The 27,476-nt window shown below is 48.3% G+C and overlaps 1 protein-coding gene across 1 annotated transcript; it reads right to left on the minus strand.

The window, feature by feature from the left end:
* Positions 1-11,342: 11,342 nt before the first annotated feature.
* LOC137528607 (glutamine synthetase) lies at positions 11,343-25,856 on the minus strand. Its single transcript, XM_068249951.1, has 7 exons — positions 25,771-25,856; positions 19,880-20,061; positions 16,952-17,113; positions 16,021-16,167; positions 14,801-14,928; positions 14,496-14,695; positions 11,343-12,081 (listed from the first exon to the last, which is right to left on the minus strand). Exons 2-7 carry the CDS (start codon positions 20,043-20,045, stop codon positions 11,760-11,762), a joined length of 1,125 nt encoding a protein of 374 aa, XP_068106052.1. The 5' UTR covers positions 20,046-20,061; positions 25,771-25,856; the 3' UTR covers positions 11,343-11,759.
* Positions 25,857-27,476: the final 1,620 nt, after the last annotated feature.

The raw sequence follows: 27,476 nt of genomic DNA on the forward strand, positions 1-27,476 counted from the left end.
AGGTATAGGTGTCCCCAGTATAGGCAGCCAAGTATAGGTGCCCCAGTATAGGTGCCCTAGTATAGGTAGCCAGGTATAGGTGTCCCCAGTATAGGTAGCCAGGTATAGGTGTCCCCAGTATTGGTAGCTAGGTACAGTTGCCCCCAGTATAGGTAGCCAGGTATAGGTGTCCCCAGTATAGGCAGCCAGGTATAAGTGCCCCCAGTATAGGCAGCCAGCTATAGGTGCCATCCAGTATAGGCAGTCAGGTATAGGTGCCCCCAGTATAGGCAGCCAGGTATAGGTGCCCCCAGTATAGGCAGCCAGGTATAGGTGCCCCCAGTATAGGTAGCCAGGTATAGGTGCCCCAGTATAGGTAGCCAGGTATAGGTGCCCCCAGTATAGGTAGCCAGGTATAAGTGCCCCCAGTATAGGCAGCCAGGTAGAAGTGCCCCAGTATAGGCAGCCAGGTATAAGTGCCCCCAGTATAGGCAGCCAGGTATAGGTGTCCCCAGTATAGGCAGCCAAGTATAGGTGCCCCAGTATAGGTGCCCTAGTATAGGTAGCCAGGTATAGGTGTCCCCAGTATAGGTAGCCAGGTATAGGTGTCCCCAGTATTGGTAGCTAGGTACAGTTGCCCCCAGTATAGGTAGCCAGGTATAGGTGCCCCCAGTATAGGCAGCCAGGTAAAGGTGTCCCCAGTATAGGTAGCCAGGTATAGGTGCCCCCAGTATAGGCAGCCAGCTATAGGTGCCATCCAGTAGCAGGATGTGGGGAATAAGGATGACAGCAGTAATTAGCACGGTTACAGGTGGCAACACAGAATATGAGCAGACAGAGCTAGGACAGGTGACAGATGGCTGGGTGTGAGGTTGAGGGAGGCGACAAATGGTAGGATGTGAGGATGAGGCAAGGTGTAGTGCTGGGATAGGTGACAATACTATGTCATGTGGCTGGGCAAGGAGGTGAGGCAGGAGACAGAGGCGGGAAAGGTGAGGTCAGGATGAGGAATTAGACAGAGTGACCTGAGGTGTTGGGGGGGAGGTGGGCTTAGAGGGTTGGACTTCTGATATTACCTGGGGCTTCTTGCTTCTGCAGTCTATCAGGTTTTTGCTGTAGTTACAATTTTCTCCAGGTTACTCCTGTCCTTTCTGAAAGATCTGGCAACTGCACGTCTCCTTAAAGAGAAACTCCGACCAAGAATTGAACTTTATCCCAATCAGTAGCTGATACCCCCTTTTACATGAGAAATCTATTCCTTTTCACAAACAGACTATCAGGGGGCGCTGTATGGCTGATATTGTGGTGAAACCCCTCCCACAAGAAGCTCTGAGTACTGTGGTACTCCTGGCAGTTTCCTGTCTGTGAACCTTGTTGCATTGTGGGAAATAGCTGTTTACAGCTGTTTCTAACTGCCAAAAAAGCATGTAGGAGCTACGTCACCTGCCAGCAGTAAAAATGTTCACTGGAGTTCCTCTTTAAGGTGGCCACTAATGATCCAATCTTTTTCATCCAATCTTACCAAATCTATGCAGTAGAACGGTAAACTGAGTGAATATACTGAATGGATAACTTAGGCAGGTCCCTTATATTACATAGAAATGGTAAGATTGGATGAAAAAGGTTGGATGATTGGTGGCCACCTTAAAGGGGCCCATACACCTAACGATTTTCCCGCCAATATACAGCCGATTAGATCACTGTGATCGAATCGACTGTGAAATCGTCATGCGCACACGCTGACAGAACGATTGATTTCCGGCCGAAATCAATCGTTCTCGTCGATTTCCGTCGATCCATCCGTGCTGAAGATTTTTCTCGATCACCGGCGGGTCGGGAGTGCGTCGATAGCAGCGTTTGAATGCCCGACGCAATACAGCAGCAATACATTACCTGCTCCACCGGCGCGTGTCCCCTGGTCTCAGCTGTCTTCTCCGCGCTGGGCTCCGGGTTTCGGCCGGCTGGCTTCACTTCCTGTCCCTGCAGGAAGTTTAAACAGTAGAGCGCCCTCTACTGTTTAAACTTCCCCGGACAGAAAGTGAAGCCAGCCGGAACCTGAAACCCGGAGCCTAGCGCGGAGAAGAGGACAGGGGGCACTCGCGCTGGCCGGAGCAGGTAATATATGCGGGCGGGGGGGAGCGGCGGCAGCAGCGGCAGCTCCACAGATTGTGATCGTTTTCATGCTGAAATCTATTCACAATCTGTTTGCAGTAAAGGCAGCCATCCGATCCCTTTCTGATCAGATTCGATCAGAGAGGGATCTATCTGTTGGCCGAATCTGATGGCAAATCGACCAGTGTATGGCTACCTTAAAGGGACTCCGAGCTCAAAAAAAAACAACAAAATTTGAACTTACCCGGGGCTTTCCGCAGCCCAGTGCTGGTCGGGAGGTCCCACGACGTACATCTGGGTCTTCTCCCAATGCCTCCTCAGAAATGGCTGGCCGGCGGCTCCTGGCGACACTCGGCCCGAGTGTCGGGCACCTCCTTCCGCATACGTCACGCGTATCGTCACTACGCCGGCCGCCTCGCTTCATCACGGGATTAAACCGCGCATGCGCTGTACTGTCACGCCGGCCTCAATGATGACGCGAGGCGGCCGGCGTAGTGACGATACGCGTGACGTATGCGGAAGAAGGAGCCCGACACTCAGGCCGAGTGTCGCCAGGAGCCGCCGGCCAGCCATTCTGAGGAGGCATTGGGAGAAGACCCGGATGTACGTCGTGGGACCTCCCGACCAGCACTGGGCTGCGGAAAGCCCCGGGTTTTTTAGCTCGGAGTCCCTTTAAGTCTCACTCCTGTGGCTTGGAGTGTTCTGCACATGCACAGTCTTTGTGAACTGTGCAAGCGCAGAATGCTCCCATCTGCAAGAGTGCAATCACTGCGCCTGTGTGAGGGCTGGCGCGCCTGTGCATAAAGCCATCTAGCTTAATGCTCAAGCACAGCTATCGCACAGGGGCAGTACGGCTGTGTTTGTGCATTAAGAGCAGTGTGATGTGAAATTCAAGTCTCGGACAGCGATGGTGGTCTGGAGGACGACACAAAAAGCCCCAAAGGATCCAGAGTCTTCCCTCTTCTTAAATATCTGATTTTTAGGTCCAAATCTGCCTTGGGTTTGATTAAAGCCTTATCTACACAATACAATTTTACATCTGATAGATGGATCTGCTGTATTAGATACAGTAGATCTGATAAGAAATTGCATCGTGTGTAGACGTCCAAATTGTTTCAGATCAATTTTGCGGAAGATTTTGCTTTGATAAATACCCAAAATCTATTGCAAAATCTAACGCAATCTGATTGGACAAGATGGAAATTATCTAATAGGTCCGTCTAAAGGTGGCCACTAACGGTCCAATTTCTAGCGAAAAATCGTTGGAGCGATCAGAAATTCTGATGGGAAGTGAAATATTGTAATAAATCGTTCACTGCACCATCAACTAACCAATCTTTACTTCCTATCTATCACAACCAACAAGAAAATCTAAATTTTGGTTCGACGAAAATTCATTCGGGGACATTACTTTCACTCGTTCATAATCGATTGTGTCCACCAATGGAGATTATTTACAACCAATCCGATCAGAATTTCTGAACGCGTGAACGATTTTTCGATAGAAATTGGACCGTTAGTGGCCACCTTTAGGCTTGTTTCATGGGGTGGGGTGGGTAAGGTTGTTGTCGAAATTCTGGTGAAACCGAAGAGACCTGAGGGGCAGGAGTTGTAAGGGGGGGCCCATCCAAGGTTTCGCAGGGGGGCCCAGTGATTTCTAGTTACACCCCCTTTGCCAGCGATTTCAGCAAAACGCTCAAGTGCTATCGCTTTTTAAACCGCAAATGCAATAATACCCTATGTGCCCATTCTCACTTGGGCAATTTGCGTTAATCACAGGCGATTAACGCAAATCGCCAAACGCAAACGTGTAGCCTGCACCATTTTCAGGCGATTTCCCCGCGATCGCGTTTCAGTGCTATAGAAGCGCTAAATCGACAAGTGTGAATTGTGATTTTTTTTCGCGTTCAACACAACAAATCGCCTGAGCAAAGCGCTACAAAAAGCGCTAGAATTTTGCGTTTTACAAGTGTGAATGGGTCCGAAGGCCTCTTTTGCACGGACAGTTGATGCAGTGCAATGCCTCTCAAACTCTCACAACTGCTCGCTGCTGCCTGGTAACTGCTCACTGCTGCCAGATAACTGCTCACTGCTGCCTGGTAACCGCTTGCTGCTGCCAGATAACTGCTCGCTGCTGCCTGGTAACTGCTCACTGCTGCCAGATAACTGCTCACTGCTGCCTGGTAACCGCTTGCTGCTGCCAGATAACTGCTCACTGCTGCCTGGTAACTGCTCACTGCTGCCTGGTATCTGCTCACTGCTGCCTGATAACTGCTTGCTGCTGCCTGGTAACTGCTTGTTGCTGCCTGGTATCTGCTTGTTGCTGCCTGGTATCTGCTCACTGCTGCCTGGTAACTGCTTGTTGCTGCCTGGTATCTGCTTGTTGCTGCCTGGTATCTGCTCACTGCTGCCAGATAACTGCTCGCTGCTGCCTGGTAACTGCTTGTTGCTGCCTGGTATCTGCTTGTTGCTGCCTGGTATCTGCTCACTGCTGCCTGGTATCTGCTCACTGCTGCCTGGTAACTGCTTGTTGCTGCCTGGTATCTGCTTGTTGCTGCCTGGTATCTGCTTGTTGCTGCCTGGTATCTGCTCACTGCTGCCTGGTATCTGCTCACTGCTGCCTGGTAACTGCTCGCTGCTGCCTGGTAACTGCTCGCTGCTGCCTGGTAACTGCTCACTGCTGCCAGATAACTGCTCACTGCTGCCTGGTAACTGCTCACTGCTGCCAGATAACTGCTCACTGCTGCCTGGTAACCGCTTGCTGCTGCCAGATAACTGCTCACTGCTGCCTGGTAACTGCTCACTGCTGCCAGATAACTGCCTGCTGCCAGATAACTGCTCAGATAACTGCTCACTGCTGCCTGGTAACTGCTCAGATAACTGCTCACTGCTGCCTGGTAACTGCTCACTGCTGCCTGGTAACTGCTCATTGCTGCCTGGTAACTGCTCACTGCTGCCTGGTAACTGCTCATTGCTGCCTGGTAACAGCTTGCTGAGCATACAGTTCAACGGTCCATGGAAAAGAAGCCTCACTTACCCGTGGCTTCTTGCAGCGCTCGGCAGTCATCCTCTGCCTGCGCCGTCCTTCTTGGACCCCCACCCCCCCGTCATAGAGAGGTGACTTTCTCTCTGTTTGCAACACACACCTACTGTGTTGCGATAACACTGTGCGTTGCGATAACACTGTGCGTTGCGTGTCAGGACGCACTGATGCTAACAAATGGCAACGCAAGTTTTCCTGAAAATAATGCAACTTTTAGGCCTCTTTCACAGTGGGACGGTGCGTTTGGTGCGACGTTACGGTCGCATAACGTGCCCCTAATGTAACGCATTGAAAGACTATAACTTGGACGTTATAGTGCATTCTTTAGCCCTGCGTTTGGTGCGACGTTTTCGTCGCACAGTGATGGAACAAAAACGGCGCATGCGTTACATTAAAAAAAAACATTACTGAGCATGTGCAACACACACAACGCAGCAGATTTATTGCTAAACGCAAAGCATGCAGCACCTTCTAAATATTGCTACACGGTACACACAACACGACGTGTGCTCTGTGACTGTCGCACAGACTTTGTATTGCTGTACGTTAGTCTGCGTTATAACATTTTCTAACGTGAGACTTTAACGTCCCGCTGTGAAATAGACCTTAAAGAATCAGGGCGAGGGGAGGAATGGTCATTGCAGCCTATAAGGCCCTTACATACCGAATGTGATGTGTAATACCAGTGGTAAAAAAAAAGTCATGTGGTCAATACTGGTGGTAACCTCCCTTCTATATACGCACACAAGCCCCTTAAAAGGCGCATGCGCACCATGATTAACCATTTCAGCCCACGGGTATTTTTCACCTTATGGACAAAAATAATTTTTACATTTCAGCGCTCCTCCCATTAATTCCCCAATAACTTTATCACTACTTATCACAATGGAATGATCTATATCTTGGTTTTTTTTCCACCACCAATTAGGCTTTCCTTGGGTGGTACATTATGCTAAGAATTATTTTATTCTAAATACATTATAATTTGAATAATAACAAAAAATGGAAAACATTCTCCGTTTTCAGCCATTATAGTTTTAAAATAATACCTGCTACCACAATTAAAATCCACACATTTTATTTGGCCATTTGTGCCGGTTATTGCAACGATAAATTATATCCCTAGTATAATGTATGGAGACAATATTTTATGTGGAAATAAAGTGCATTTTTTTTCAGTTTTACACCCATGACTAATTTTTAGCCCATAAGGGGCTTGTTCACAAAAGGGTGCTAACTTACTTAGCACGTCTAAAAGCCCTTCAGCACGCCTAAAGCCCTTTAGGACACGCAAAGTTGTGCGTGCTAAGTTAGCGTGTGCAAAGTTTAATGCTGCGCGCGGGGTGTGACGTTTCACGCGCAGCGCTAAAGTTTGTCCGCAATTAATAAAAGCTTTGGGAGTGCTAAGTGAGTTCGCACCCTTTTGTGAATTGAGCCCAAGGGCCTGTTCACAGTCACACTTAGGGCATTTTGCGCTTTTTTTGAGTGCCGGCAACTTTGAAAAATGCTCTAAAACACCTTGTGCAATGAATCCTTACCGGATAGTCCATATCAGCGCGCTTAGTCTGCTTTCCGTTCACAAAAGCGCTGCCTGTACCATTTTCAGGGCGATTTTGCTACAATGGAAGTTACAGGAAAAAACACAAAAAACGCTCACAAATGTTTTTTTTATCCGGCAATTGCATTCACATTTAAGAATAAATACATTGTATTATTTTCCGGGTCAAAAAGTTCACCTCCTGACCGACGTCAGGAAGTGAAAAACCGGAATCACTCTGCTAAAGTGCTTTGCACAAAATCGTTCTGCACAGCAGAGCACCGGGAGGGGAAAACCGCTAAAAAATTGCTGCCGTCTGTAATTTCAAATTTTTCGATGTGAAGAGAGCCTAATTGAATATGCCCTCTTGACATACATAGTAAAAATGACACCTACTGACTTTAGGGAATTTATTTTTTTTATATTTGGCCACAAGATGTCCCCGCTCAGTACTTCCTATTCCCGTACAATAAGTCTGCCCACACGATCACACGCACAGCCCCCCAAACTGCAGGGATGTGACGATCCTGTCCCTGCTGTCGCTGTGGATGTGAGGCTGATATCCCAACGGCAGAAATGGTTAATGTGTCCATACATCAGACGATAAATGGGCAGATTTAACAAACAGACAGATCTCACGGCTGCCCACAGATTCCCAATCAATTTTAGCAAGAAATCTTTCGGGAATTGGCCTTGTGATGCTGCAACCCCCCAGCACCAGTGCATATTTACCTGTCAGTGCCCACTTCACACACACACACACACACACACACGTGGGATGTCACGCATGTGCCCACGTTATGCCGGCAACTACATGGGGCTGTGTATGTGGATGAAGCCAGCGGCGGACACTAACAGGAAAAGTGTTAGGGCTTCAGTCGCTCAATATCGCACAACGTTGCACCCGATCGAGCATGTCAACATCTTGCAGCGTGTCTGACCGATACCTGCGACAAATTTCAGCCAGATGCACTTGCCGGCACCAATATTCATCCAATTCAGTTACGATCAAATCGGATGGCTGATCGGCCACCTTTATGACCAGGGCTGGGTAATGAGCTGCAGACACCAAGCGAATGCAGGATTATGCAAATATGCCAAATTGTGTGCAAATGTGTACAGCTTGAAGATAGATCACCTGGAGGGATTCAGTTGGTTTTTAAGATGCATATAGGGACTATAATCCTGTATAGACAGACTCAACTTGCCTCTCACTGACTATCCTCCCAATTACCATAACACTAGTCAGTTACTGTAATCAGTATATAACAAGTTAAAATGTGAGTTCAGTGCGCCACCTGCTGGTGGGAGTGGGAAGTGCAGCAGCCAGAATAAAGGCCACGATTCCCAGCATTGCTGTAGATTGCTGGTGCCGGAAACTGGAACCATTAACCACTTCCCTACCCTGGGTTTCCCCCCATAAAAACCAGAGCAATTTTCTACATTTCACACTCCTCCCATTCATTAGCCAATAACTTTATCACAACTTATCACACAAATGATCTATACCTTGTTGTTGTTTTTGCCACCAATTAGGCTTTCTTTGGGTGGTACTTTTTGCTAAGAATTATTTTATTTTGTATGGATTTTAAAGGTAATAAGGGGGGGGGGGGGAATGAAAAAATAGTAATTATTGCTAAGTTTCCAGCCATAATAATTTGAAAATAATCAATGCTTCTGTAGATTAAACCCACACATTTGATTTGCCCGTTTATCCTGGTTATTACAGGGATTAAAATATGATCCTAGAGACTCTCCTAAATCTACAAGTAGCTGTCTCTGCTAAAATATCCTCTCAGCCATTCCTCCCCTTACCCACTCCACAAAACCCAATACAAACATTACCCCCACTCACCCCGCTGAGGCAAATTGCGTATACCTAAGTTACCTACCACGGAATCTAGAAGGAAGGCTCAACTTTGGTAATCTAATACAATGTTACATAAGACTTATAATTAAGTTCTCTTTTCCTTTGTTTTTACTGTATTTCTTTCTTTTGTGCTGTTTTGGTGAGGTTCACCTCTAAGGCTACTTGCACACCAAGACGTTGCGTTAGGTGCCACGTTAAGGTCGCATAACGTGCACCTAATGCAACGTATGGTGCTGCAAGTGAGGACGGTAGAGTGAGCCGCGTTAGGCGGCTCGATTCCTATGTCTCCCAGAGTGGCGCTGATTGGCCAGCGGGACCACGTCATGCGGAGCGAGACACTCTGCATCACGTGGTCCCGCCGGCCAATCAGCGCCCGCCAGTGCAGTGAATATTAAGTAGCCATGTGCGCGGCTACTGTAGCTGGCTCTCCCCGCCTCCTCTCCGCCTCCCACTGAGCATGTGCAAACAGTCTAACGCGGCTATAGCCGCTCCAACGCCGTAGCATGCTGCACTTTGCACAGAACGTGCAGCGTTACATGTAACGCAACGTGGGCTGTGTGAACAGCCCACTTGTTACATTGCTGTGCATTGGGGGAGCGTTACAGGCGCACTAACGTGCGCCTGTAACGTCCCTGTGTGGAAGCAGCCTAAAGCTAAGTACACACATGCGACAACGATCGTTCATTGTCAACGACGAACAAACTTTTAATTGATGAAAGAACGACCTAAGCAAAGTTAGTTTTAAATCGTGTGCAACGATCAGATTGTTAGAACGAACGTTACATCACGTAAAGCAACTACTGCGCCTGTGCATAAAAATGAAAAGTTCCATGGAGAAATAGCGAAATGCGCATGTCAAGCTTAGTACGAACGACCGTTTCCAACGATGTACTACTTTTGCAAACAATCGTCGTTGGGAAAAATCCGCCAAGCTAGATCGTTCATTTTTAACGATCTAGCTCATCCGTCGTTAGACTTCATGGTCGTTGGCTGCTTTTTTTAAACAATCGTCGTTTGGTAACGATCGTTTCAAACGACTATAGTCGCATGTGTGTACGCACCTTAAGAGCTTACCTGTTTGTAAATGTTTTGGTTTCAATAATGCTCACTTACAAGCTATCAACCATATGCATGATTGCAACAGAATTGTAACAACATATTCATTACTATTATAATGTAACAATTATTCTTTGCAAGGGGGGGGGGGGGGGGGGGGGGGGGAGAGAGTGCTTTCTGAAGCGCACCCGAATGTGCACAGCAGGGCTGCAAGGAAGTCAGTACATCTACGTCATGGTGGCTTGGAGGGTACTACTGATGACGTATATAGCGGTGGATTAAGTGGTTAATTGTCATATTGTGCAATTCTGATTTTAAGTACAATGTAGAACCCCCGTTCAGCCTAGTAAACTCCTCCCTTTTGGGGCATTTCTCTCAATTGGCTGTGGGAGGATAGGGTGTGGTCTTTGACATATAACCCTTGTGTTTTATTTTTGATCCATGCTATGATTAAGGACCAGTGTGTGCCTGAAACATGTTAGTGAACTTTTATTGCTGTGTGACCTGCACTTAATAAAGATTTTCATATTTTTGGAGCATTGAGCGGAACTTCCCATTTTTCAATCATCCATGGTTCGGGGAAAGTTGCCTGGTTCCCCATATCTGGGATATGGGCCCCCTATCTGGCAAACAACCTGTTATCAGTTGGTAGTTGTTTTTTTGCCAGCCGTACACATTAGGCCTTTTTGCCACAGACTGATGAACTGAGAGTGCTTAGCAAGCAGTTATCTGACAGCAGCGATCAGTTGAGAGTTTGAGAGGCATTTCACTGCCTATAAACTGTCCGTGGAAAGACACGCAACTTATCTTCCAGATGGTCAATGACATGTACTGCCTTGCATGCTAATTTCATGCAACGGTAGTGCAGCTTGGAATTAAACCAATCACACTTTATACCAGAATCATTTCCATCTCTAGAAGCCGGGAACACCAAACTCAGAATGCCAATGTGTGCGCCAGTTATCAGAATCTCCATTTCCCTCCCCCAAATACACCCACACTTCTTCAGAGGTTACAGAACTGGGTCAGATTTCTTATGCAGATCCATATTACTGTATTTTTTGGACTATAAACACTCAATTTTTCTCCCCCAAAAGTGTGTGCATATTTGGGGAGGGGGGGGTGTTTGGGGGAGAGAGGAAAAAAAAGTCACTGCGTCTTATAGTCTGAATGCAGAAAACACTTGCCAATACAAATCTCCAACCCGCAGCAATGTTGGAGACTCCCTGTACTGTGCCCATGCAGAGGACACAGGGAGACACAAGGGGACAGAGGTGGATACATGGAGGACATAAGAGGGACAGAGGATGCAGGGACACAAAGGGGCATGGAGGAGGACACAAGGGGACAGAGGTGGATACATGGAGGACATAAGAGGGACAGAGGATGCAGGGAGGACACAAAGGGGCATGGAGGGGGACACAGGGAGACAAGAGGTACAAGGGAGCATCAGCACAGAAATCCACCAAATAATCCACCCAAAAGCAAGAGAGGAAGATCTATCTTTATTCAAATGTTAAAAAACAAGAGTCACACCACATTTTAAAATCCTGTAAAGAGGAACTTCTGTTCTGACCCCAGCAGGGGGCGCTGCGCTGGTTCAATGAGTGAAAAAGCAGACCAAGGTATTCTGGGATAGTAATGAGACTACACCCCCTCCCCCCCCTCCCCTCCCCTTTAGGCTGCCTCCAGGATCCGCCCCCCCCCCCCCCCCCAATCTCACATTTCCCCCGGAATCCCGCCCTCCCCCTCACAAAAAAATAAAATGCACAGCTCTTTAGCATATAGAGATTTGGAGATGAAGCTTCCTCTCTGGGTTTCCAGCAGATAACTATAAAATGCCCACTACCTTCCAAAACGGAAGAAATGTGATCTAAAGTAGTGTAAAATATAAAGAGATGATTAAAGGTGATGCTTTCCATACAGCCAAGTTGTCTCTTCACACCTGTGCAACTCTTCCCTGAGAGAAATAATTATCACACTGACCATTCCTAAGTGTTTGCTTAGGGCAGTAAATGGCACAGCAAGTAATGCATTTGGCACATGAGTACAGTTTCAAGAGACAAGTTAGCTGCAGGTCGGTGTCTGGGCAGACTACCCCTTTAAGGACTGAGAATATGGCCCATTGGGTGGAGTTTCCTGGGAGGGTCCAGCCCTCAGATCTAATTCTTGGAATAGTCTTTGGTTTCGCTGCCGGTCTCGTTCAGAATGGTTGTCCTGGCGAGGGCCTCAGTAACAGCGTAAGGGTCGCAATTAGCAGCCGGCCGACGATCTTCAAAGTAGCCGAAGCCCTCCTGTCCCACCTGGCGGGGGATGCGAATGCTGGCACCACGGTTGGCCACGCCAGCAGAGAATTCGTGGATGCTGGAGGTCTCGTGCTGTCCGGTCAGACGGCGGGAGTTGTCCTGTCCTCCCCGAGGATCGTACACGCAGATGTGATAGCTGTGACGTTTCCCCAGCTTATCAATGGCATCTTCAATGTGTCTGCGGGAGACAGTCATCATGAGCCAATGTGCTACAGACCTGCCAACCATCCAACCCCTATCAGACCTGCCAACCATCCAACCCCTATCAGACCTGCCAACCATCCAACCCCTATCAGACCTGCCAACCCCTATCAGACCTGCCAACCATCCAACCCCTATCAGACCTGCCAACCATCCAACCCCTATCAGACCTGCCAACCCCTATCAGACCTGCCAACCATCCAACCCCTATCAGACCTGCCAACCCATATCAGACCTGCCAACCATCCAACCCCTATCAGACCTGCCAACCCCTATCAGACCTGCCAACCATCCAACCCCTATCAGACCTGCCAACCATCCAACCCCTATCAGACCTGCCAACCATCCAACCCCTATCAGACCTGCCAACCATCCAACCCCTATCAGACCTGCCAACCATCCAACCCCTATCAGACCTGCCAACCATCCAACCCCTATCAGACCTGCCAACCCCTATCAGAACTGCCAACCATCCAACCCCAATCAGAGCAGCCTCCATCCAACCCCAATCAGACCTGCCAACCCATATCAGACCTGCCAACCCATATCAGACCTGCCAACCCATATCAGACCTGCCAACCATCCAACCCATATCAGACCTGCCAACCACCCAACCCATATCAGACCTGCCAACCACCCAACCCATATCAGACCTGCCAACCACCCAACCCATATCAGACCTGCCAACCACCCAACCCATATCAGACCTGCAAACCACCCAACCCATATCAGACCTGCAAACCACCCAACCCATATCAGACCTGCAAACCACCCAACCCATATCAGACCTGCCAACCACCCAACCCATATCAGACCTGCCAACCATCCAACCCATATCAGACCTGCCAACCATCCAACCCCCATCAGATGAGCCTTCATCCAACCCATATCAGACCTGCCAACCATCCAACCCCAATCAGAGGAGCCTTCACCCAACCCCAATCACACAGCAAATGTGTCATGACTAGGGATGTTCTCACGAGTAAATTCGAGTGCCTAAGCACTCAAGTGTGATTTAAATGAGCATTTGGCGAGGCTTGCAATGCATCCAATAGGACGTGTGCAAGCTATTTGGAGCGCAGGGAGGATGCGCATTTAAATCACGAATTAGAGTGCTTAGGCACTTGAATTTACAAGAGAGCATCCCTAGTCATGACTTCCACCCATTGTACCAATACTAGCGATGTATGGGCAGATTTGACAAAGACAAATCAATCCCTAATCGAATCTGATGAGATCTGTCAGCTGCCCATACACCGCAAGCAGATTCCCAATTAATTTCATGCTGAAGTCGGACTTGTGACAGTGTCTCTCCCCCCCACCCGGTGCCTTATGCACGTTACACATTACGTGTCCAACCTTCACCACTTCCGGGATTCCACACGTAGTTGCCTAATAAGGGCATGTACTCAGTGATGTTACCGGGCAACCACACGGCACGTGGACAGGCTGAGGCCGGACAGGTAATGTGTAACTTGCACAGGACACCGGGGTAAAGAGTCAGGGCAGTCACAAAGCCAATTACGGATAGATTTCAGCATGAGATCAGTCAGGAATCGGCCTGCAGTGTATAGGCAGCCGACAGATCTCTCTCCAATCAGATTCCAGAGAGATTTGTCTCTTGGGCAAATCTGCCCAGCATCACTACATGTATACATGTAATCTGACCACAGAGCCCGTCACCTGGAAGTCCCTCAGTTCAGCAGCGCATCTGCAGTACAGACACCACCGTCAAAACAACCGTACTAAGCCTGCTCGCACTCCGCACACGCCCAGTACGAGGAACCTCATGTGCACTTCCTCAGTACAAGCATGCTGGTTCACAGCTAAAGACTGAGGGGCTTCCAGAAGTATGGATGAGAAGGTGAGGGGCTTCCAGAAGTATGGATGAGAAGGTGTGAACAGAACCAGGAGCGCAGGAGTTAATCTAGGGGGTGTGGCATCTGCTGAGGGAGGAGTTTGAGGCATTGCCTGTAGGCTCAAGCTATAAAATCAAACTTTAAAAAGAATCTGTTCTTTCTAGTTCTGCATATCCGAGCCATTGGCTGAATGAGAGGAGAGGCTAAAGGGAGGGCCGTTTCTAGCCACAGACAAACCAGGCAAACAAAATAGGCCTTGCTTGGGGCACCAAAATGGCCACAGTGGTTAGCATCTCTTGCCTCAACATTATATGTACTGTCAGGATGCTGGGACTGAATTAAAGGAGACTAGAACGGCTTTTGTGGTCGGTGCCCAGATTCTGTTCACTCTTCCTTTTTCGATGGCCACAGTGGTGTTGGGAAGTACATTAGGCCCATTGCTTCCTTATATGCTTTATATATTCATGTCTCCTGATCGCTTTTACCGTTTGCCTTTTAATGCCCCTCCCCCCCTCATATTCTTAGAACTCACTTCAGACCGCCCTCCTTCCGCATGTCCTCGGTGCTGTAGTTGGTATGGCATCCAGCACCATTCCAGTTACCAGTCATGGGTTTGGGGTCCAAGGTTGCCACCACACCGAAGTCTTCACATACCCGGTGGAGGATGAAACGTGCCATCCAGAGGTGGTCTCCCATATCTATCCCTTCACAGGGGCCGACCTGGAACTCCCACTGTCAGAGAGAGGAAGAGGGGTGTCAGTGATCTGGCCAGAGCCGCAGGAAGTCTACATATTACATCATGGCAGAACGTAGGAGAACCTCTAGAACCGCCCTCACCTGAGATGGCATCACCTCGGCATTCGTGCCACAGATCTTGATGCCAGCGTACAGACAGGCCTTGTAGTGGCTCTCCACGATGTCTCGTCCGTAGACCTTGTCCGCACCAACGCCACAGTAATATGGACCTGAGGCGAAAAGCCAAGGTTGGATTAGAGTAAAAAAACGATTAAGTTGCGACAGAAGAAGCTCAGGTTATTAGAAAAGCAGAACCTCCACCTAAACATGTATCTCGGATTATTGACAGGCAGTTTCTCCGGCCGCCTGAACGTCCGCAGGGAACCCATTGGTTTGTCGTTGTCACAGAACGCCACGCGTAGCTCAGAACACAGAAGTGATGGCCGCATTACACAGCTCAGCACCCCGGCAGCAGCTAATGAGGCCAGGAAGGTGATTAAACACTGAGTAGGGCACATGACAGACGTCACGCTGCGGCCATATGGTGCGCCTGTTTTACCTCCGTGACTAAACAGACTGGCCGGGGCTGAAAAACCTTCCACATGGTCAGCCCTTCAACTGATGGATTTTACAGAACAAGGAAAATAAGCTCTACGCAGCTTCCTTGCTACACATAGAAGATATCCCGCCTCAGCTTGTGACCCATGTTATTAGCGCGTTGGACCAGTCCTTCTCCACCAGCCCCATTCCTCACAGTCCAGCATACTGGACCAGTGGTTCTCATTTTGACATGTACCCCTTATGAAAGCCAAGAACCTACATTAAATTATCTTAAGTACCCTTCAAACAGTACACTAAAATGGTGTAGATATGATATCCAGTCATTTCATATTTGTCAAAAAAAAAAAATTTACAAAACCAAATTGAATTCAAACCCAAGTGCCCTCTGAGCTACACATACCACACTTGGAGAACTTGGGTTCTAGACTAATCCTTCCTCAGTGTTCTAGAGTAGTCCTGCCTCACAATCATGTTCTAGACCAGTGTTCACCTTACAAGTTGTACATTGTTTACACCGGTGATAATGTTCAAGTCAATATTGTGTTTTACTTTTCAAAAACATTAAAGATTTTCAATCAAGAGTACATGTGCCAGGTGCCGAGATGAGACCAGGACATCATCCCAATCCTGCATTCCCAGCTAATACTTATATCTATACATTAGACAACTACTTATAATAATCCGAACATTTGTAGAACTAAGAAATCAGACCGAGGCCTCACAACGGGAGACTCTCGAGTTGCAGAAGCTGAACTCCTCACCTTGCGGCCCTGGGAAGCCATTTTCTGGCCAGCCGTAGGGATGTCCATTGATGCCGAGAAGCGTGTACTCTTGTTCCATGCCAAACCACGGGTGCTGGTCCTTCACCATGTCCATGATGCGGCAGCAGGTGTGACGCAGGTTGGTTTCTGCACAAAGAGGACAAGACGTCAGTCATTAGAAAGTTCCATCAACACCGCGGCCAAAGTAAACATAGTAGCTGTGTACACGGCGTAAAAAGAAGAGGCTCCGGCCACACAGAGCTCCATGACGTGCCAAACTAACTTGGCAAACACCAGAAATTCCACCAACGTCAGCACAACACAGAAGACGCGCGAGAGGTCACAGCAAAGCAGCGGACAGTCTATACACGCTAGGATCTCTCATTCAGGAGTTTGTGGCTTTAGGAGGATTGAGGAGAACCTGTACTCGCAAAATCTGATTACATCAATACTAGCCACACACCCTCCAATCCAGATTGTACAATGCCAGTGAGGCTCACGCATACAGTGACCAGGAGAGGAGGCTGCAGTATTTACATCACGATGCCTGGCAGTCCGGAAATGCTTGGAGCATCTGATCTACATGCTAGTTCCCGACCAGGGGATGAAAGGTTCCTCAAGGTGAAGGTATAAAGAGGCTGTCATCGTCATTCTCCAACAATATCAGCTCCCCTTCTTACCTCCCCCAAGAGAAGCCACTCTACCCCCACCCCCCTTCTTTCCAATAGAGACCAATCCCTTCCCCCACCACCAAATCGGCCTCAAATCGAATGGGGAATTTGAGAGAATCGATTTCTGATCGCTCGATTCTATATAATCGATCGCAGAAATCGACCAGTGTATGGGCCCCTTTAGGGTTTATAAGTCTGCCAGATCTCCTAAAAACACAGGAAGTGGGCCGCGATAGGTCGCCATTTGGCTGGCACGGTACCTGCAGGCTTCCGGTTGTACTTCAGGACCTCACACATGACCAGCTTGTTGGGGTCCAGGCAGAAGGGGTCTCGGAACATCTGGACGGGCACGAGGTACATGTCGCTGTTTGAACCCTCAGCTTGGTATGTGCTGGAGCCATCAAAGTTCCATTCTGGGATTTCTGTAATGGAGAAGTAAAAAGGGTCAGATAACGCATTGCCCAGCAGAGGTCATCATGGCAGGTCAACCATTCAGAATACAGATGCCAGACAGCCAAACCAGCCGCTGACAACGCTACAGATCTCGTTGTGGCACAACACCATACAGACACCAATCAGCCAACATTAGGGAGACCAGAGGTCCGGTGGCCAGTCTGACCAGTCACAGATCAGATACTATCCCTACCCCACCTGAAATGCATCTTCAGATATTATTAAGTGACAAGAACTAGTCACCTGGCAGCCCTGGTGGAGGCCGATTGAGATTTCCAACTAATCAGTCGTTAAAAAAAAAAAAAAAAAAAAAAAGGACCAAGACATTACTGGGGACAAGATGGGTGATGGGATTTCTGAGGACCAAGACCAGAGCGGTGATGGGATTTATGGGATTTTCCTGCAATATATAGAAAATAACTAATTGAGCAGATACTGAAATCTATCCTCATGCTGGTAACCACTGGTGATTATAGATGTGTGGCCTTTATCAGGGCTGTGGAGTCGGTCCAAAAATCCACCGACTCCGAAGTTTAGGATTCCACTGACTCCGACTCCTCTAATTTGCATATTACAATTTTGTTGATTAAAAGTATGTAACATGAAATTCGTCTCTAACTGCCAACGCTTAGGAATTTTACAAGACAACTGAAGTGAGAAGGATATGTAGACTACTATATTTATTCCCTTTAGACTAAAACTAGTCCTTGGTAAGAGTACTTGTAAAAGGTACAAACCGGAACAAAGAACATCTATCAGGCCCTAGGCAATGTAACTGTGGGTACATGTAAGAATGATGTGCAGGTACTCTGCAGGGGAATGAGGAGATTCTTCCTCTATTACACATTCTTCATGCACAATCTGAACATGGATCAGGCCCTAGGCAATGTAACTGTGGGTACATGTAAGAGTGATGTGCAGGTACTCTGCAGGGGAATGAGGAGATTCTTCCTCTATTACACATTCTTCATGCACAATCTGAACATGGATCAGGCTCTAGGCAATGTAACTGTGGGTACATGTAAGAATGATGTGCAGGTACTCTGCAGGGGAATGAGGAGATTCTTCCTCTATTACACATTCTTCATGCACAATCTGAACATGGATCAGGCCCTAGGCAATGTAACTGTGGGTACATGTAAGAATGATGTGCAGGTACTCTGCAGGGGAATGAGGAGATTGTAAACAGACAACACCTCTGTTCAATGTGCACAACATTCTCAGTGGATTCCCTGCAGCTCTGTGGGGAGTGCAGATGTAGAGTATAGTACTACTGTGTAACAAAGTGAACCTGAGACAGATGAAATTCAAGTTTTATACATACCTGGGGCTTCCTCCAGCCCCCTTCAGGCTAATCAGTCCCTTGCTGTCCTCTGCCACCTGGATCTTCTGCTATGAGTCCAGGTACTTGAGCCAGTCTGGCGTAGTGCGCATGCACACACTCCGCCGCCGGGAGCGTACTACACCTGCGCAGCACTGTTGCACAGGTGCAGAATGCTCCTGGCTGTGGAAGCGGCATGCGGCCGGACAGCGCTGACTGGCTGAATTACCAGGACTCATAGCAGAAGATCCAGGTGGCAGAGGACAGCAAGGGACTGGTTAGCCTGAAGGGGCTGGAGGAAGCCCCAGGTATGTATAAAGCTTTTCTTTTAATTCGCCTCAGGTACCCTTTAATTCATAATCGCCAAACCAAAATTTTAACATATCAATTTGATTTAATCAGCAGAGTGCATACATTTGCATAAATCAGCATCAATGCAGAATTATTTCCATCTCATTGACCATCTCTATTAGTGACACGGCTACACATACATATACACACTTCCAACTAACCGGTCGTATAAAAAAGGACCAAGACATTACTGGGGAGGAGATCGGTGATGGGATTTCTGAGAACCAAGACTACATTACTGGGGAGGAGATCGGTGATGGGATTTCTGAGGACCAAGACTACATTACTGGGGAGGAGATCGGTGATGGGATTTCTGAGAACCAAGACTACATTACTGGGGAGGAGATCGGTGATGGGATTTCTGAGGACCAAGACTACATTACTGGGGAGGAGATCGGTGATGGGATTTCTGAGGACCAAGACTACATTACTGGGGAGGAGATCGGTGATGGGATTTCTGAGGACCAAGACTACATTACTGGGGAAGAGATCAGTGATGGGATTTTATATGTGTGGCCTTTATACATACAGAGCCCTCCCCACCACTAACATTTGCTCTGATTGTAGAAGAACAAGATGGGCCCAGGAACACAAGCTTTATAATTCAAGTTATAAAGTAACCGGTGGATTCTCACCACTAGACAGGCTATGAGTGACAGTCACAAAATTCTATACAAGATATCAATAAAGTCTTTACAATATTATTGCACTGTTCCCTGTCACCTAAAAGGATAATACATTGCAAACAATTATAATATAGGGAGCTAACGGTACTAATCTGCAAAACATTTTAGTATCAAAAAGGCTCACAATCACAGGCTAAAACCCCACGCAAGAACATACTAATAGTAGCAAGCAAGCGTTACTACCAGGCTGTTACTGGTGTGCATGCAAATGCAGTGTTCGGATCTGTTCGCGCGCAAGGAAAGTGAGAAGAAGAAAAAAAGTCGGAGGGAGGCAGCGTGGGTAGAAGCAGGGAAGGGTGGGGAGAAGGAGGGCAGCATGGCTGAGGGGGCAGCTGGGTAAGAGGGATGCAGCCTGGATCGGAGGGGGCAGATCTCACCTTCTACAGTCTTGGGTTCATAGTCCAGGGTTTTGGTCTTGCAGCGGACTCCTTCTCCACTTCCATCAATCCACACGTAGGTGACCTGGACCATCCCCGCCTGGGGCAGCTTCATGTACTGATCCCTCACCCCCTTGTTCAGTCTGGAACTGTGAGACACAGACATGGTGGCGATTGCTGATCTGCAATGAGAAACCGAAGAGGAAGAGTCAGAAACAGGAGATGCCAAACGACAGAGAGCCAAGTGCCCAACCCCACTAGGACCTCCAGACACAAACACCTTCCTTCCCCAAGCCGTCCTACTGAACTCAGGCCACTACCCCACAAAATCCCCCAGTCTTAAGGTACCCATACATCTACCGATTCGTCTATACGACAAACTATTCAATTATTTTATAGAATCAAGTGCGTTCCAGCATTCCCAAGCGATGAAAAGTCCCTGTTTTCATATCATATTGACCAGCTTAGTCGATTGAGCAGAATGCAAGATATCGGCCAAATCGCACAGGAATCGGCTACTGGTCACATGTCATTCCATCGACTTAATTTTTGTCTTCAGAGCATGGAGACATCGGTCAGATCGAATGTGAAGGGGAATCTCATAGGATATGGCTTGTAGTGTGTGGGCCACTAGTTGATTGACTATTAAGAAATAGACTTCAGTATGGCTGAACGAAAATCGCTTTGTTGATTGAATTAGAATCGCTAGATGTCTGGCTACCTTTACAATCTTTTTCTCTGCACGTCTGAGTGTGTCTAATACTCCTGTTCCTGCACTGCAGTACTCCCATGTCATGTGTGTCTAATACTCCTGTTCCTGCACTACAGTACTCCATGTCATGCGTGTCTAATACTCCTGTTCCCACACTACAGTACTGCATGTCATGTGTGTCTAATACTCCCGTTCCTGCACTACTCCATGTCATGGAAATTACAAAATATTCCACGTGTGGCATCCCTCGTACACTGCGAATAATGCTGATCCCGATTGCTTACGATCCCACAAATCTGAACGAATGATCGAATCTGAGGATAATACAGTTAATAGGCAGCTTCAGACTTTGTACACAAAAGCCAGGGCGGTGAATCTAGTGTGTGTATAGCAGCTGCCATAGATTGTAGACTTCCGCACAGCTATAAAGTGGGGCAAAAATCCTCCAGACACAGCAGGGGGTCTTCCTGCTCTATCACACTAGGGGAGGGCGACCCTGTCACAATCAGTTCCTCCAGACTCGTGTCACAATCCGTTCCTCCTGTGCTGAGTCACAACTTCACTGAGCTGCAGCCAGCGAGAGAATCACTAAATCTACGACAGCAAAGCAGGGAGGAGATTCTCAGCAACGCAACCAGGACAGACCTCACATCACCCCAACAATGACTCAGCGCTGGGTCACACTGGGCACTTTTCAGCGCTTTGCTGATCGCTTGCAATCAGCAAAGCGCTGTTACTAATGTACCCCTATGGATACATTTACACTGCGGTGTTTGAGATTTCAATGGCAAACAATGCATGCAGCATCTTTGGGGCGCTTGTGCTGAGATTCTTGTTCTATTGACGGGAATCACAAGCACAAATTACGACGAAATCGCAAGATTTCGCTGCCGGATAGCGATTGCTGAACAAATTACTGATTGTAAACAAGCCCTGACCCCAACAGAAAGGAGCGAGCGTGCGCGGCTCCGCAATACTCCTGTCCACCCTCAGTCTGGCTGCTGCTCATAACAGCTCTACTCGCTGGCTCACAGGAGTCCTATGAGGAGCATAGACATGAGATGGCACTGGGGGAATCTGTCTGCTCATTTCCATCCACAAATCAGTCATTTCCAGTGTCATGAGTTTGTTGATGAATCTGCAGCCCACACACAGAGAGATTCCCGGCCAGACCAATGTGGGACCCACAGCCGCCGGTCGCACTGAGCGGTGAGACACTTTTAGAGCAATTAATACTCATTGGATTTCTATAGGAAATGAATTTGCAGTGTGGGGTGCATCCTTGTTACTATAGAAATCACTCATTCTGCAGACCATATTTTATGCCGGTACACACCATGCAATTCCCCATCACACCGATGGCTCGAAATCGATTTGCAACAGGTCTGATCTTCAATCTTTTATAGGAAAATTGATCAGAAAAACAGATTGGAAATCAGATGAAACTGGTCTGAAATAATCGATTCAACCCATCTATTGGATGGGAAATGGCATGGTACGTACCAGGCGTTATACCGGGAATACAAGGTGCAATTTTCCATCGAATTGTCAGGAATCGGTCCTGTCGAGGACTGATCCCTTTCTCAATCTGTTTCTGATCAGGAAAGGGATCAATTTTGCAAAGTTATCAGAAAATTGATTCCTTAATCAATCACAAGCAGTTTTAACACACATTGTACAATTACCTATCCGATCACCAATCGATTGGACAGTAAATTCCATTGTTTGTTCCCAGGATTAAAGGTACATACACGTCTGATTCTGCCAAACGACCAGTCATTCAGACGTCAAATCGGGTGTGTGCACCGGTCATTTGGCCGATTGACAGATCTGTCAAAACCGGCCTTAGCTGAACGATAGTTTGTACACACGCCCAATTTGACGTCTGAACGAGCGATCGTTTGGGGGGGGGGGGGGGGAACATGTATGTACCTTAAGCCTCATCTACATGGTAGACAGATTAGATCGATCTTATAAGAAATTGCATCGTGTGTAGACATCCAAATTGTGTCAGATCAGATTTTGCTAGAGATTTTGGTTTGATAAGTACCCAAAATCTATAGCAATATCTAAAGCAATCCGATTAGAACGGTTGTAAATTATGTAATAGATCCGATCTGACGGAAAATTGTACCGTGTAGATGAAGGTTTAGAGTCTCTGTACCTCAGGACAACCCAGCAGCCCATATAACTCCACTCAGGGCACAGCAGTAACCCATACAATCCACCCCAGGCATATAACCACCCAGGAACACCAGCAGCACACATCACCTCCCCCATTGGGGCCCACAAGCTGGAAGCAGTGCCCACCCCACTGGGCAGCACAGCTGTAGGCAGAGTATGTAGGGCAGGGGTCAGATGCTGAGGGGGGGGGGGGGGGGGTGTGAGAGGGGGTTCCGGGACTTGGTTACATCAGAGAAGGCGGCAGGAGCACCAGTCTGCCCATCACATGTCCAGACCATCTCCTGCACATTATCACACTGCTCCACCCCTTATGCAACTGGAACCAGCTGGTTAGACAAGTTTCCCTCCTGGCACAGACAGAGGAGGGGGGCTATTAACCCTCTACAGCCCACAGGGGTGAGCAGAGAATATAAACAACCTCCTATTGTATGCAGACTGGCAGCAGCATAAAAAGCTACGAGGGCCAGAATTGCAAGCTCTTGTGTCCAGAAACTGAAAACTTGACCCTGGAGCTGCTGAATCTACAACAACCAGCAACAAACCACGCACAAATCACAACCAGAACCAGCAGCACCAACCCCCCCACAAATCACAGCCACAACCAGCAGCACCAACCCCCCCCCCCCCACAAATCACAGCCACAACCAGCAGCACCAACCCCCCCACAAATCACAGCCACAACCAGCAGCACCAACCCCCCCCCCACAAATCACAGCCACCAGCACCAACCCCCCCCCCCCACAAATCACAGCCACAACCAGCAGCACCAACCCCCCCACAAATCACAGCCACAACCAGCAGCACCAACCCCCCCCCCCCCACAAATCACAGCCACAACCAGCAGCACCAACCCCCCCACAAATCACAGCCAGCAGCACCAATCTCCCCACATATCACAACACCAATCCCCCCCCCCCCCCCACAAATCACAGCCACAACCAGGAGCACCAATCCCCCCACAAATCACAGCCACAACCAGGTGCACCAACCCCCCCACAAATCAGCCACAACCAGCAGCACCAATCCCCCCCACAAATCACAGCCACAACCAGGTGCACCAACCCCCCCACAAATCAGCCACAACCAGCAGCACCAATCCCCCCCACCCACAAATCAGCCACAACCAGCAGCACCAACCCCCCCCCCCCCCCACAAATCAGCCACAACCAGCAGCACCAATCCCCCCCACAAATCACAGCCACAACCAGCAGCACCAACCCCCCTACAAATCACAGCCACAACCAGGAGCACCAACCCCCCCCCCCCCACAAATCACAGCCACAACCAGCAGCACCAACCTCCCCACAAATCACAGCCACAACCAGCAGCACCAATCCCCCCACAAATCACAGCCACAACCAGGTGCACCAATCTCCCCACAAATCACAGCCACAACCAGGTGCACCAATCCCCCCACAAATCACAGCCACAACCAGGTGCACCAATCCCCCCACAAATCACAACCAGCAGCACCAATCTCCCCCACAAATCACAGCCACAACCAGCAGCACCAACCCCCCCCACAAATCACAACCAGCAGCACCAATCCCCCCACAAATCACAGCCACAACCAGCAGCACCAACCCCCCCCCCCCCCCCACAAATCACAACCAGCAGCACCAATCCCCCCACAAATCACAACCAGCAGCACCAACCCCCCCCACAAATCACAACCAGCAGCACCAATCCCCCCACAAATCACAGCCACAACCAGCAGCACCAACCCCCCCACAAATCACAACCAGCAGCACCAATCCCCCCACAAATCACAACCAGCAGCACCAATCCCCCCACAAATCACAACCAGCAGCACCAATCCCCCCACAAATCACAACCAGCAGCACCAACCCCCCCCCCCAAATCACAGCCACAACCAGCAGCACCAACTACCCCCCCACAAATCACAGCCACAACCAGCAGCACCAACCCCCCCACAAATCACAACCACAACCAGCAGCACCAACCCCCCCACAAATCACAACCACAACCAGCAGCACCAACCCCCCCACAAATCACAACCACAACCAGCAGCACCAACCCCCCCACAAATCACAACCACAACCAGCAGCACCAACCCCCCCACAAATCACAACCACAACCAGCAGCACCAATCCCCCCACAAATCACAACCACAACCAGCAGCACCAATCCCCCCCACAAATCACAACCACAACCAGCAGCACCAACCCCCCCACAAATCACAACCACAACCAGCAGCACCAATCTCCCCCACAAATCACAGCCAGCAGCACCAACCACCCCCCCACACATCACAACCAGCAGCACCAATCTACCCCCCCCCCCCCCCCCATCACAGCCACAACCAGGTGCACCAATCTCCCCACAAATCACAGCCACAACCAGGTGCACCAATCTCCCCACAAATCACAGCCACAACCAGCAGCACTCCCCCCCCCCCCCCCCCCAAATCATTCAGCCACAGAGGATGGAACAGAGGTGGTGGATATTTATGTGAGATTGTGGCCAGACTGCCCAGCTAATGCAATATAGCAGCAATCACAGATCTCACACCACCATACAATCACTCGCAGTCTGTCCATGTGTGCCCACCTGCAGCCACACCATCACTATACAAGGTCACCTGGTGACATCACTCAGGGGATTGTGATCTATAGAGCTGCTCACCTGGGCTCCACACACATCCAATCCAGATCTGCAGCTCCATACAACCCAGATACAATCTGTGAGTGTGAGGAGCCCCTTTAATAATAAGGCTTCTATCACTAAATACATCCCTATCACAAGTATACTTAACAACATACCCTCCCCCATCACAAGCAGGCAACCCCCCCTGCCCCCCAAACAGTCTCTGGCAGCTCCAAGTTACTTTCACAAGTCCTCAGAACAGATCAGCTGTACAGAAAGATCTGCAGCCCCCTCCTGTGCAGAGAGTTTGGGGGGTGGTGAGCGGCTCTCGCGGACCTGCACCCCTCCCCGGTGCCACATGGCAGCCCAGCCCCTCCCACCACATTACCTTACTAGCAGGGATACAGCGCCACGGAACCCCCCGATCTGTCCTCCGACCCACTGCGGCCCCCTCCGCCTCTCCGCACTGCTATATACCTCTCACCGGGGCACGCCCACCCGCCTGACGTCACCTGCTGCCCCGCCCACCCGACGCACTTTCCAAACTTTCCTTCCTTCCCGTCTGCTGCAATACTTACTACTATTATCATCATCATCATATCTTATTATTATTATTGTCTGTCTGTCACTACTATTCTCATTATCTATTACTATTACCATTATTATCACTATTATCACTACTACTATCATCATCATATCTTATTATTATTATTGTCTGTCTGTCACTACTATTCTCATTATCTATTACTATTACCATTATTATCACTATTATCACTACTACTATCATCATCATATCTTATTATTATTATTGTCTGTCACTAATAATAATAATAATAATAATTCCTTTTTTTGTATAGCGCCTTTCTCCTGTCGGACTCAAAGCGCTTGCGAGGCAGCCACAAGAGCGCACTCAGTAGGCAGTAGCAGTGTTAGGGAGTCTTGCCCAATGAACTCCTTACTGAATCACTGGCTTACTGAGTAGAAAGAGCCAGGATTTGAACCCAGGACTCCTACATCAGAGGCAGAGCCCTTAACCATTACACTATCCAGCCACTATGTGGGCAGCACGGTGGCGTAGTGGTTAGCGCTCTCGCCTTGCAGCGCTGGGTGCCCGGTTCCAATCCCAGCCGGGGCACTATCTGCAAAGAGTTTGTATGTTCTCTCCGTGTCTGTGTGGGTTTCCTCCGGGCACTCCGGTTTCCTCCCACATCCCAAAAACATACGGATAAGTTAATTGGCTCCCCCTAAAATTGGCCCTAGACTACAGTACTTACACTACATAATATAGACATATGGCAATGGTAGGGATTAGCTTGTGAGCTCCTTTAGGGACAGTTAGTGACAAGATATATATATACTGTACAACGCTGCGTAATAAATAATAATAATAATACTATTCTCATTATCTGTTACTATTATCACTATTATCACTACTATTATCATCATCATCATCTGTTGTTATTATTACTATTATTATCATCATTTATTACCATACCTCCCAACTTTTTGAGATGAGAAAGAGGGACACTTAAGCCACACCTCTGCCACACCCCTGATCACGCCCCACCCCACCCCTTGTCACGCATACCATAAAGATTTCATAAGAAAAATATGTTATTTTATTTATTTATTTATTGTATTTATAAAGCGCCAACATATTACGCAGCTCTGTTTTATAATACAAACCACACTGGTCCTTTCTATCCTGGTGCATTTTCCTTCATAGTAACATTTAAACATTAGAAATGTATCAATGTAAAGGATGGGAATAAAGTTTAGAGTCAATCACATTTTGTAGTAGAGAAATACATATTTATATAGAAAGAGGGACAAAGTCCTGAAAGAGGGACATATGGGGAGGAAAGAGGGACAGAGGGACAGTTGGGAGCTATGTCTATTACTATTATTACTATTAATATCATCGTCCGTTATTATTATTATTATTATTATCACCATCTGTTGTTATTATTACTATTACTATTATTATCATCATTTATTACCATTATTACCCCCCCCCCCCCCCCCCCCTGGCCTGATGACCGCGCTCAGTATTGAAGGCAGCACGGTAGCGCAGTGGTTAGCGCTCTCACCTTG

Source organism: Hyperolius riggenbachi, chromosome 8, assembly GCF_040937935.1.
Source record: "Hyperolius riggenbachi isolate aHypRig1 chromosome 8, aHypRig1.pri, whole genome shotgun sequence".
Taxonomy (NCBI): domain Eukaryota; kingdom Metazoa; phylum Chordata; class Amphibia; order Anura; family Hyperoliidae; genus Hyperolius; species Hyperolius riggenbachi.

What these genes read in the sequence shown, in the direction of transcription:
- LOC137528607 (XM_068249951.1), bottom strand. Translation starts at nt 20,045, where the DNA reads ATGTCTGTGTCTCACAGTTCCAGACTGAACAAGGGGGTGAGGGATCAG. An exon ending in GTACAACCGGAAGCCTGCAG is followed by an intron (nt 16,168 to 16,951) that starts GTACCGTGCCAG and finishes CTCTTTGTGCAG; the next exon opens with AAACCAACCTGCGTCACACC. An exon ending in CCGAGGTGATGCCATCTCAG is followed by an intron (nt 14,696 to 14,800) that starts GTGAGGGCGGTT and finishes TCTCTCTGACAG; the next exon opens with TGGGAGTTCCAGGTCGGCCC.